Raw genomic sequence first — 14,138 nt, 5'->3', positions numbered from 1 at the left:
CTCACATCTAAAATGGGCTATTTTAGACGTCCACTAGAGTTTGCAAAATTCCTAATGAAAACCCAACAAGATACCATAAAGAAGATGACAGAATTAGAATAATTCCTCATGTCCTAAGCATAAATGACACCATGTACTAGTAAAGAGATGAATATAAAAGTAAACGATTGGGGGCATTATAAGCTTATATATTAATGAGCTTCTGCAACTGAAGTCAAGTAGACTCTGCACCCAAAAATTTAGAACTCCAAAAAATAAAAGGGTGATCCACAGAGTCTATACAGCTATAGACGAAGTATACATATAAACACATAACATTATCACAATGTATTTCTATACAATAAGAAAAAAGAAGAAAGTAAACATCTTCACAAGAAACTATTATGCTCCCTAAGATAAAATGAGAAAGCCATTAAGGTAAGAGTTAAGAAAAGAAGGAATTCACTGTTTCCACCTGTTATTTCACTTTTATAGACAATCTGTTATGAAGTCAGTCTTCCCAATCTGCTTCCTTACCTAAATTTTTCCATATTCACATGTCTTTTATTCCTGTCTCCAGTGAGTGAGATGTCCTGCCTTGTTTTCAAAAATAAGTCCTTCCCACCAATTCCAAAAACCGTTACAAAAATAGTTCCCTCTCCTCTTCTTTTAACCAAACTTCTCATAAAGAACCATCTATGCCAAGTGCCTTCCGTTTATTACCTTATCATTCTTATCCCTTAAATTCTAGGTCTGCTTCCAGTCTACTCAAATTTACTTTCCCAGAATGTTCAAATATCAAATTCAGTGATATTCTTTCAAATCATTCTTCCTGATCTCTCCAAGTTTTAACAATTATCCAGTTCATCCTTGATTTTTTACTCCCTTATTAATTTTTGGTCTAACAGCCTCATGACCAGCATCCTGAATGCTGGAGCTATATTAATCTTTCTATAAGTTTTATGTATTGTTTGATCATATTCATCCCTTGAGTAAACTTCAAGGGTTTTCAATATGTACCAAATAAAATATAACCACTCCAGTATGGAATCCCAAGACAATGCTCTCAAGCACTTCATTCTCTGGTCAAGCTGCACTACTTACAATTTCTTATAAGACACTTAGTCTGCCTTATCTTTCTACTACTTACAAAGGCATTTCCTCTCCCAATAATACCTTTGTCCTGAACTCTTTCTTACCCATTCTTTAAAAACAACTCATATCATTTCCTTCACTTTGCTTTCCCTCATTTCTCTAGTTGGAACTAGAATCACTTCATTCTAAACTCATAAAAAGTTATTTTTTTCACTCATTGGATACCTGTATATCAGCTGTCCTTCCACATATTGTATGACTGAAACAAGTAATTTTTATATGAATTCAGAGTGAAGTAATACTATTTCCCCTGTCATTGTAACCCTCAGGGAACTTAATACATCGTTACAGATGAATATTTAATGAATCCACGAATGAAAAGATTTCTCTCACCAACAAACTGAGGTTTGTGGAATTTTTCATTGTCCCCCTTTCAGCCACAGTTTCCCACAATATAAATGCCACTAATCCTAATCTTGGAAACAACTAACATAAAAATTCTCTCAAGCTGAGGCGCCTGGGTGGTTCAGGCAGTTGAGCATCAGACTCTTGGTTTCAGCTCAGATCGTAGTCCCAGGGTCAAGAGAGCAAGCCCTGCAACAGGCTCCAGGCTCAAGTGCGGAATCTGCTTGGGATCCTCTCTCCCTCTCCCTGCCCTCCTGCTTGTGCACACACTCTTTCTCTCTCTCTCAAATAAATAAATCTTTTTTAAAAAAAGAAAATTCTCTCAACTTGACGGCAATTCTAAAAAGGGGAAGTTTTGGGGCGCCTGGGTGGCACAGTCGTTAAGCGTCTGCCTTAGGCTCAGGGCGTGATCCCAGCGTTCCGGGATCGAGCCCCACATCAGGCTCCTCCGCTATGAGCCTGCTTCTTCCTCTCCCACTCCCCCTGCTTGTGTTCTCTCTCACTGGCTGTCTGTCTCTGTCGAATAAATAAATAAAAATCTTAAACAAAAATAAAAAAATAAAAAAAATAAAAAGGGGAAGTTTAATGTTAACAGTAAACCATCACTTCTAAAAATTCATAAATATGCAATGAAGACTAACTTGGTATAATCATGAAAAGCAAAAATAAAAACCTTTCAACTTTATTGATTACAGAGGTTTGTAAAGTCATAAAATTCCCTAAAGAGTCTACTTAGAAGTAAGTAAATATATTAACAAATTCATTCTTCCTACCTAGGATGAACTATCAAAATGTTAGATTCAGGTTAATATCTGAAAAAAAAAAAAAACACGGAGGTAATCAGAATAAAAGATAAAAGAGGTTTTGTATGTAAGCAAAATCTAAATGTGTCAAGGAAAAAAGACAGCAGTGAATTAAAAAACAGAACTTAAAGTTTAAAAGCCTAAGTATAATAACTAAATTGAAAATACATGTAAAATTACACAAGTTAAATGGATTGCCAAAATAAACAATTTCATTTGAATGAAAATGTAAATTTAATATCCTATTACATTTATGCCTAACACATGTTTAAAAAGTAAAACAGAAAATACCCAGTCATTAGGATACATGTTACTTTGAAATGAAATAGGCACAACAGCCTATCTATTTTCTAGTCATGAAGACGGATGAAAATAGCAATAGCGTTAAATAGTCAGAAACTGAAAAATGCGAAATAGTAAAAAATCAGTTAAGAAAGTCTCATAATGAGCATTAAAGAATTAAATTCCCAAGACAAACTATTCTGTAATTAAATACTAAAGTGAGCACAGTATGCAGAAGAGCATTAACATAACATGCCTGAGACTGCTAATCTTAGAAAGGCCTGCTGGAAAGGTTGGCCCTTGGCTGGCATCTGAGAAACTTGTTCTTTGGGAATGTTCCCACAATTCCCTGATATGAGTGGCTCACTGTACCTAAACTTTTTGTGTAAACACTGTGTATTATATTGAACACCTGTTTTCCTTCAAAGAGCCTGGAATTTTGGTACATGCTAGAGAGAAGGTGCCTATGTAACCAACCTCCAATAGAAACTCTGGGCATCAAGTCTCTAATGAGCTTCTTGGTAGACAAAATTTCACATGTGTTGTCACAATTCACTACTCCAAAAATTAAGTGAATACTGTATGATTCCTCTTGGAAGCTTGTGCCTGGTTTCCTCCAGACATTCCCCCCATATGCCTTTTCTCTCTACAAATTTTATTTTGTATCCCCCAAAACAGTAAATCACAGCCATGAGTAAATCTATATGCTCAGTCCTATGAGTCCTCTTAGCAAATCACCAAACCTGGGGACCTCTGATGGACAAAGGTAAAATGCATTCTTTACATTTATTTTTTTTTTAAAGATTTTATTTATTCAACGGAGATAGAGACAGCCAGCGAGAGAGGGAACACAAGCAGGGGGAGTGGGAGAGGAAGAAGCAGGCTCATAGTGGAGGAGTCTGATGTGGGGCTCGATCCCATAACGCCGGGATCACGCCCTGAGCCGAAGGCAGACGCTTAACCGCTGTGCCACCCAGGCACCCCCATTCTTTACATTTAAACCAAGCCGAGGCACTAGCATTCACTAGATAGATTTTTAAAGTTTTATATAATCTATTATTCATTTCCTGTCTTAGAATGACATATAAAATGCAGTAGACGTAAAGTGAGAAAATTTTAAAATATTTTAAGGAAATTAGACAATTTTGATCAATGTTCTTCTCTCACACTAAAAAGTATTTAAAGTACACCCTTCTCTAAATCCTGTAATTCTTCAAATCAGACCTGTACTTTTTTAAAAGTATCCTAATAAGCACCCATAACAGAAAGAACAAAAGAGTCATCAGTAATTCGGACCCTCAAAAAGTAAAGATATAAGATTGACAGGGGATCCTCCCTCCACAGATCCATAGATCTACACACACAGTGGACCCCAGCTAAATACACATACATACAGCATCACAGACACACAAATGCAAAGAGAGGCAAAGAGAGATTCAGACACAGAGAAAGATGCACACATACAGCCAGAGAGAGAGAGCCCTCACTCAAAGACAGAAAAACACACATAGAAACAGACACAAAAACAGTATATGTTGTNGGCCAATTAAAAAAAAAAAAAAAAAAAAAACACCTTTAAAAAATCACAAATTTACTGGCATTTATTCCTACCACTAGCCTTAGTACACTTTTAGTGTTAATAGAAAAAATAATGGCTGTCCAGAAGAACTGGTTCTGATTTCATATCTAATATGGGAATTAATATTTATATATAACTCCATTATCATACATAGAAAAAAAGTAGTAATTAGCTTAGCTATTTTCAACCTCTGGTCTTTGGGGAATGACTTTGCTATTTTTGCACAGAAATATTTTCACTCTTCCTGACAAGAATTACCTACCTGTGACCTTTGGTATACTACCAATAATCTTGGATATTGGCTTCTTTTAATCCCCATTCCCCCTGCTCACCAGCAAGCTTCTTTGATATACTATAATGATAAAACTTACTCTCAAAAATACTATAATCATAACATCTCTGTTCTTACAACTTTTCACAACGTAAAAATGGCTGGAACATATAAGAATGCTCAGAAAAAGTAGTTGGCAGACAACCATAAAAGCATGAGCTGAATAAGCTTATGTGTCAAATATATTTGTTCCTTTCAACTATTTCTCATACAGCAAATAATCCTATTTTATCAGTGAAAACTATTTACAGGATTTCTGTGTTAATAAAAACTTTTTAGGGCACCTGGGTGGCTCAGTCGGTTAAGCAGTTGCCATTGGCTCAAGTCATGACCCCAGGGTCCTGGGATCCAGCCCTACATCAGGCTCCCTGCTCAGCAGGGGTCTGCTTCTCCCTCTCTTGTGCTCTCTCAAGTAAATATATATATATATAACCTTTTCAGCATGCACATAATTATGTACATATCTCTAGTCATAATTTGATGCAGTTTTTGATGAAAACTGAAGGAAATGGGACTGCTGTGAAGTAAGAGCATCTATTTTAGATGTTCAAGCACTGTCATCAAACAATCAATGCCTGAGTAGCCATAGCTTGCAACATTAGCATTAGCATTATCAGAAGGAGAGAAGTATAAAGACAAAATAAAGGTTGAAAGCCAAGAAGGAAAAAGAGGCACACGGTAGTAAGTAACAGCACACCACCCCCACCATATTCATTGTTGTTGTTGCAGGACACCAATAACAAAGAGGGCCATTCCCTGATCATAAACTAGCAGAGCAAATTGTTTTTACTGGATAATAACAATAGCTAACATTTACTTGGTGTTTACAATAGGACAGGCACTATTTCCCAAATTAATCGTGTTTTATTCATTTAATTATCTGTATCTTACCCAGGTAGTAGATAATTTTGTTGTTTTGCAATCACAGAAGCTAATCTTTCATACATGTTTACAAAAAAGATTCATATCTACTTATTATCTGTGGGCCAAATGCATTACTTGGCACTTCCACCATACTTTACCTCATTTAATCTTCACAACCCTGTAAAGCACTAATTGAATTACTATTTATCTCCGTTTTACAGTAAATACATTTTCCCCTGGTCATCTCAGAGATTCTCTCACTAATTCATTCCCAAAACTATCTCATTCTTTTCCCTTTATCATCACTAGGTTTTCAGTTTAGCTCAGTTCAAAACATCTCCTGGATTTTTCATCTACTTCGCAGTAAGGGTTACTATTGCCTATTACTGAAAAATCTCCATTTTCTGAGGCTATTTTAAATTTTGTTTGTATATGTAATCTTTAGATTCACATATTTCATATTAATGGTATGTAAGGAATCCAACATTCAACTGAGCAACAAAAATTTTCATCACCGTACATTCCACTGGATAAGAAAATGACTATCTGACTAAACCAGTAAAAAAAATGACTATTTGACTAAACCACCAAACGTAAAGTTAAAAAGCATGAATCATTAGCTGCTGTACAGCACTAGTGTGGTTAGATTTGATTCCTGCCTCAAAGGCTTACAATCTAATTAGACAACACAACAAAAACACTCTGTCAAAAGAAATAGAAAAGGACCATGAGCATTAACTAAGTAGCCATCAACTTAAGCTCTGACATGCTTCTTCCAAGGTCAAAAGAATTTTATAAAATATAAAGTTCTGACAAGTAGAAAATAGAACTTAAAGTGTGACCAGGAAACATGACAAAGAATGAAATGAAAATACAGAATCTAATATTCTGTTTATCTTACATAATACAAATTTTAACCAGTTACTTCATTACATATACAATACTATAGCCTTTTCTTCTTAATGTAGATATGATGGTTTATTAACACATAAATTCAACACCAAATTAATCAAAGTCAATGTGTTCTGATCTACGAATTCTAAACGTAATAGGGGCAGTAATGAATTTATTAGCTGTCTAGAAACCAAATCACCACTGATTCTTACCTTGCTACCACAGTGACTTTAAAACTGTCCTTACTTCTATTTCTATCACACAAATGCCCTGAAAAAGTTCAGATTTATTTACAGGATCTGTATTATTACCCAACCACCCCCCACCAGGTATAACAGCAACTGAAAACAAATGTAACAATAGAGAAAACACAGCAAACAAAAAGAGGATATTCTTTAAGCTTGCAAGAAACACACAATGAAACAGTATACCTTCTAATTCAGCTCTGAGTAAAATGTTCCCTCTATGATACCAAATTATGATATGGTGATTACTGTCAATATTTTTAAGCTAACTTCTTCTACCATCCCTATTATATTAAAATTGTTTTAGCCTTTTTAGATGATCTAAATATGGGTAAAGACTAGCAATGCAAACACAGAATGAGATAACCTATATTTAAGGAACTTAACATTTTAATGAAGCCTAACTTTTTCTACTTTTCCATAACTCACTAATGAAATATACTAAAGATATTACTATACAGATTAGAACTCCCTGCAATTAAAACACTTTCCAATTCTTATCATTAAAGTTTATTCTCAGCAAAATTCAGCAACAAACATTTCTTATTTGAATCACTAAGCCAGTAAGTACACTGAGCAATATGATATAGTACAACTAAAATCGCTGAATATAAACTTACTTTTCAGCAAAATCTTTACTTCTCCATTTTCTTTCTTGATCTCATTCATTACTTTATGCTTTTTCTTCTCTCTCTCTTTTTCTTTATCTCTCTCTTTAATTTTGTCTTTGATTTTATCTGAAAGACAAAACAAAGGAAATACTTAAAACTATTTTAAAAATTTTCCCCATGAACTATAGTGCAATCTCTAGAACACACCATAAAAAATCAGAATGAAAAACAAACATGCCTTTTGTTCTTCCTTTCAGGTCTGGGCAAAGAGATTTCCAAATTTCCTGCGTATTTAACATAGAACACATAATATATACATAATAACTACCAAAATTTATTACTATACATTTCATTCTACAGATTATTTTTCTTTAATTCATGACAACCACAATATTAGACTAACTTCAAGTGACTTAAAATAAATGACTACCTTTAATCAAAACAGTAAACTGCAACGGATAAAGTGCTAGCTTTGAAGTTGGCCGTATCTGGATTAATACCATAACAATGGAAAAATTACTCAACTGTAGTGTCTTAACCTATTAAATGGTGGCTGTTATCTTTCTCACAGGTTACCATAAGGATTAAATGAAAAAATATATAAAATGACTACTCAAAGCCTGGTATATATAAGTCTAGATGTTAGTTCCCTTATCCTTGCTCCTTTTAAAAAGGATAAGACTGATCTGGCTAGCTGGTGATATTAGGGTATTAAAGTAAAAGGTAAAAGAACTCTAGGAATCACTGATCTGCATTCTTAAAAATTTAAATTGGAGTTTATAAGATTATTTGATATCCTATTCTTGTTCAATCAAGCTACTATGCATACAGCAAAATAGAAGATATAGAGGAGAATTTCAAAATAGTAATGTAGCCTTTGCCCTCAAAAAGCTTACTACTGATTACAAAGTCATGATTGAAGCACATAAAAACTGTAAAATATCTTGTAATGTAACAGAGGTTATATAGTGTATACTCATAATGCAGAATTTCTTAAAATCCTTCCTTACTTTCCTTTCTATAAATACTACCCTAATTCAAGCCCTAATCACCTCATGATTAGATTACTGTCTTCATCAGTACTGCCCAGTAGAAATATAATGCTTACCAGATATGTGAATTTTAATTTTCTAGTAGTCACATTAGAAACAAAAGCCAACAGGTGAAATTAATTTTAATAATACATTCAATTTAACCAATAGATCTAAAAATTGTCGTTTCAAAATGAAACCAACACTAACAAATTATTATTGAGAACTTTTACAATGTTTTTCACAGTGAGACTTCAAAATCCAGTGTGTATTTCACACTCAACAGCGTATCTCAACTCAAAAGTGTTCAACAGTCACATAAGACTAGTGGCTACCACACTGAACAACTCAGGTCTAGACTACTTAAACAGATAATTCTCAAAAAATTAAGTCCATGTATATAATAAACATTTTGAAACTTACACTCATTATTAATAAAAAAATACAAATTCAAATAAGATACTTTTCCTATCAAACTGACAACACGCTTTTTTAAAAGTGATAATACTCAAAGCAGAAGAAAGATAGTTGACTGTAGAGCAAACCAAAATGGGACTCACTGACTTAACAAATATGCATTGCTGAGTATAAGAAAAGGGTTTGGGATACAAAAGTGAGTAAATAAGGTCCTCATCTGTTCCTAGATAACTTAAATTCTAGAAATAGATTAAGCTGTTCTCACTCTTCAGACTAGTTTGCTACTCCTACTTTTTGACGTTTAAAGTCCTTGAAATCCTGTCACAGGCTGTCATCCAGCCATGAAGTGTTACTCCAAATAGCTGGAGCTCAGACACATATATAAGTTAATATTTCTTAAATAAACATACATTTTTAATGAACTATTTATGTATCCTTTAAAAATCACAACTGAAGAAAACAGTCATCCATCTCCACATTTCTTTCCCCAATTATCCCTATTAACTTTATTAACCTTAAAGTGTTATTTCAGTAACTACTGAAATTTTTAAAGTTTATTAAAGTATAATATACATACAGAAAAAGCATGTAAGTACACAGTTCAATTTTCACAAAAATGAACAGCACCTCAGGACCCCTCTTGTCTTCCCTTCTAGTCTTTATGCAGCATCCCTAAGGGTAATGACGATCCTGACTTCACCGCAAAGAGTAAAATAACTAGAATTTTAATGGCATATATATATATAAAACTATGATATAACATAAACCTACCACAGTCACAAAATATAAATATTTTTCAGAATAAAATTAAACTAGCTTCTCAGGAAATAAAATTATAATATGGTATTATCCAATTTTTAATAAACTTTATAAATATATTTATACATTATAGACCTTATTTTTTAAAGATTTTTATTTATCTATTTGAGAAAGCGCACACGCACATGCACGTAAGCAGGGCGAGGAGCAGAAGGAGAGGGACAATTAGACCCGAGGCTCAATCTCGCAACCCTGAGATCATGACCTGAGTCAAAATCAAGAGTCAGACATGAACTGACTGAGCCAGCCAGTGGCCCCTAGGCTTTATTTTACAGCAGTTTTAGGTTCTCAGCAAAACTGAACAGAAAGTGCACAAAGATTTTCCATACATAACTCCTGCTGCTATATATGCCTTCCTATCTATCTATCTATAAAAGTGAGAGTGTGTGCCGGGGCCAAAGGGAGAGGAAGAGAGAATCTTAAGCAGACTCCATGCTGACAACAGTGCAGGGGTACCTGAGTGGCTCAGTTGGCTGAGCATCAGACCCTAGATTTCGGTCAGGTTGTGGTCTCAAAGTCTTGAGATGGAGCCCTGCCTCCAGCTCCGTGCTCAGCGGAGAGCCTGCTTGGGAATTTTCTCTCCCCCTCTCTCTGCCCCTCCCCCCACCCCCTGGGAGCGCAGGCGTTCATGTGCTCCCTCTCTCTCAAGTAAATAATCTTAAAAAAAAAAAAAAAGGTGCAAAGGATATAAACAAATTCCAAAGAATGTTAAAGTCAAATAAACACACACAAAAAAGTTCAACTTCTCAGTCTTCAAAAAAGCAAAATTAAAACAATATAAAACCATCTTCACCTATCAAATTGACCATTTCTAAGAGTAGTGGCAAAGGTGAAGTAAAATAAGCACTTCTACAGAATGATAAGTATAAACTAAGAAGTCTTACTGGAAGGCAATTTAACAATATGCTGGAAAGCATTAAAACTGATCATTCCTGGGGTGCCTGGGTGGCTCGGTAGGTTAAGTGTCAGACTTTTGATTTTGGCTCAGGTTATGATCTCAGGGTCAAGAGATGGACCCCTGCGGCAGGCTCCATTCTGGACATGGAGCCTGCTTGAGATTCTCTCTCCCTCTCACTCTTCCCGCCCTTTAAAAAACAAAAACAAAACAAAACAAGCCCAATCATTCCTATGATCCCAGAATTCCACTGCTAGGATTTAATAAAAAGGAAATAACAAGCCAGCACAAATATACATGTACAGGAGTTTTCATCTCATTTATAATTACAAAAAACAGTAAATAACTTAAATGTTTGATAAATGGAGACTGATTAAATAAATTTGGGTATATTCATTAATGGGAAAATATGAAGCCACTAAAAATCATGTTTGAATAAGAGTATCATGAGGTAGAGATAATATTCATGAAATGTTAGGAGAAAATGGCAATTTAACATATATAAATGTAAATCTATGAAATGATCCCACGTCTATCATAGATATATGTATCTGTGTAAATATATGCAAACACATACACATAGATTTAGGTATATACATCTGTGTATACACACCACACACAGTAGTCTTAAAACAAGGGAAATCGTTTAAAAGTTTATATAAAAAATAGCTGGACTTCGCAATCTTCCCATCCTTGTCCCAAAGAGTCAAGTAATCATTCAATTTCACTCCTTAAGGCAAACATCCACTTCATTTTCAAAAGAAAATGAACAGGCTTGAAATTCAGGCACCCCAGGCAAGGCAAAGGGCGGAGCTAAAAACAAGCTTGAATGTACTTCTCTAAAATGCTTAAACTGAATTGAATCAGAAAAAAAAAAAAAAAAGAACTTTTAGAATGTAAAAATACAATAGCAAAACTGAAAAGCTCAAGAAGCTGGAAGATAAAGTTTCTCAGATAATCTTCCAAAAAGAGAGCAACAAGACAAAGAAGTGGAAAACAGCAGAAAATAAGGTGACCTAAAGGACCATATTCCCAAAGGATTCAGGAGATCCAATATCAAATTAACTAAAATTTCAGAAAAGGAAAATAGAATTTTATTGGGAAGAAAAATACCAAATTAAATAAATAAAAGAAATTTTCTCAGAAAAGATCAGTCACCAAAATTAAGATTCCATCAAGGGATAAGCACAAAGAATGGAATTCACAGTGGTAGCCCCCCCTTCCCACACACACACTAGGCACACCATCATGAAATTTCAATACACTAGAGATAAAGAAAAGATCCTAAAAGTCTCCTAAGGAATTAAAGAAACAAAACAAAACAAAACCAGATCACATATGAAAGATCAGGTAATAGTGTAGAACTCTTCAACATGACAGTAGATGCTAGAAAGCAATACAACAAACAAGTCCCTTCAGAATGCTTAATGAAAATAATATTTAACTTAGAATTCTTTAATCTGCCAAACTACCAATCAAGTATGAGGGAAGACATGATTTGACAAACAAAAATTCAAACATTTTTTACCACACACGCATCCCCTTAGGATATATGTTCAAGAAAATTATAAGGAGCAAACAAAGAATGAAGAAGGCATGAGACCAAGGAAACAGGAGACCCAGCACAGATGGGCACACAAGGAACTATCAGTATGAAAGCTGTGCAGCTGGCTTAAAGGGTAGCCAGTTCAGACTGAAGGGCAGCAACAGCATTCTAGAAACTACCTCCAGGAATAAAGAGGAATTGCCATATTATCTCTTATCACACAACACTGAGAACAGGACAGAAAACGAAGACACAATACATATAAACAGATCTTCCTCGACTTACACGGGGATTTTGTCTCAATAAACCCATTCGTTGTAAATTGAAAGTATCATTAAGTCAAAAATGCATGTAATACACCTAACTTAACATATGTGCTCAGAGCACTCACATTAGCCTACAGTTGGACAAAATCATCCAACGCAAAGTCTATTTTATAATAAAGTGTTGAATATCTCAAGTTATTTTTAAATATTGTACTAAAAGTGAAAAACAAAATGACTATATGGAGACAGAATGGTTTTAAGTATATGGTTGTTGACCCTTGTGATCCCATGATTGACTGGCATTATGGCTCACTGCCCCACCCAGCATCACCAGAGAATAACCTACCGCATACTGCTAATTCAGAGAGTACAGTTCAAAATTCAAAAGTAAGATTTCTACTGAATTGCATCACTTTTGCACTACAATCAAGTCAAAAAACTGTGAATCACTGTAAGTTAGGGATCATCTGTGTGTAAAGACAGAGAATTTTTTAGTATTATGAAAACCCAGAAGGCCATACAGAAAAGGGTCTCTGATCTGCACTCAACAGTATTTGCAAAGTTATCATTAGCACTGATTATTATGTTTTAACTAAATTTTATGAAATTACTGGATAGGAAAGAAGCTAGGTTATAAAAGTGCTAAATTCTTATTAATCTTAACAAGAATGCAATATATGTGTAAAACTGACCAATCAAAAACTAAAAGGCAATATGAGCACTTTATTCAGAAATTTGGAATTAAAATATGAGAACTAAAAGGATTAACAGCTGGGGGCTAGGGCAGAGAATAGAGACAGGGCCATTTCGCATTATAAACCTTTCAGTACTACTTGATTTTTTAAAGATTTATTTTATTTATTTGAGAGAGTGCATATGTGTGTGCACACACAAGTGGAGGGAGGGGCAGAGGAAGAGACTCTTCAAGCAGACTCCCTAACGGTGAGGGGGTGGGGGTAGGGACCTTGATCCCAAGACCCGTGAGATCATGACCTGAGCAGAAACCAAGAGCTGGACACTTAATCATCTGAGCCACCCAAGCACCCCTTGATTTTTCTAATTAAATTTTATTTTTAAAATTTCCAAAGTCATTGCCTTCCTCTCAAAAACCAATAACCCCATTCTAATCATGAGAAAAACATAAGACAAATCCCAATTGAGGGACATTTTACAAAATGCCTGACCAATACTCCTCAAACCATCAAGGTAATCAAAAGCAAGAAAAGTCTGAGAAAACTGCCATAGCCAAGAAGAGCCTATATAGACCTGATGACTGAATGTTATGCTACAGAAAAACGACACTGGGTAAAAACTAATGAAACCTGAATAAAGCATGGACTTTAGTTAATGATAATATATCAATATTGATTCATTAATTGTGACAAATGTACAATGCAAATGTAAAATTTCAATAAGAGAAAGTAAGTTCAGTATACATGGGCACTCTGTAATTTTTCTGTAAATTTAAAGCTATTCTAAAATTAAGAGATTACTAAAATTTATATTTATATAAATTCATAAAGGCAAAAGTTAATTAAAAGAAAGAAATACAGCTTACTTCAACAGCATATACTAAAACTGGAACCACACAGAGAAGATTAGCATAGCCCCTGAGTAAGAAAGACATGCAAATTCATGAAGCCTTCCATATTTATGGGACAGATGGTAGCTGCGCTTGTGGTGAGCATAGCATATGTATAAACTGTCAAATCATTATTTGGTATACCTGAGGCCAATGTGCCATTGTGTGTCAACCAGTCAAATAAATAAATAAGAAATACACACAGACAGTTTGTGTGCATGAGGCTAATGTGGCATTGTGTGTCAACTATATATACATACACATATACATAACACAGATGTACACAGTTTGTGTACATGCGTGTATAAATTTCACTCGATGCAATGGACAGAGCTCCAAGACACACTGTTAAGAAAAATGAGCAAGTTATAGAAAAATGCATATAGCATATTTAGGTTTTTAAAAAAAGACTACATATTCTTTTTCTGTGAGTACACATATTTATGTATATATGTAAATGCACAGAAAAAAGTCTGGAAGGAAGAACACAAAAC

General features: G+C 34.5%; 1 protein-coding gene and 1 non-coding gene across 2 annotated transcripts in view; one reads left to right on the top strand and one right to left on the bottom strand.

The window, feature by feature from the left end:
- Nucleotides 1-14,138, bottom strand: part of RSBN1L (round spermatid basic protein 1 like) — a 55,469-nt gene that overhangs the window by 23,141 nt on the left and 18,190 nt on the right. Inside the window, exon 2 of the mRNA XM_034666979.1 lies at nt 7,098-7,214. Within this exon, the coding sequence (XP_034522870.1) occupies nt 7,098-7,214 (117 nt within the window). The remainder of the gene's footprint in view (nt 1-7,097; nt 7,215-14,138) is intronic.
- On the top strand, nt 13,615-13,717 carry LOC117795449. The gene has a single exon (XR_004619476.1). It is a non-coding gene; the product is annotated as a U6 spliceosomal RNA (small nuclear RNA).

This window comes from Ailuropoda melanoleuca, chromosome 1 (genome assembly GCF_002007445.2).
Source record: "Ailuropoda melanoleuca isolate Jingjing chromosome 1, ASM200744v2, whole genome shotgun sequence".
Classification (NCBI taxonomy): domain Eukaryota; kingdom Metazoa; phylum Chordata; class Mammalia; order Carnivora; family Ursidae; genus Ailuropoda; species Ailuropoda melanoleuca.
The sequence above is the reverse complement of the archived record's forward strand: the minus strand, read 5'-3'. Positions and strand labels throughout refer to the sequence as shown.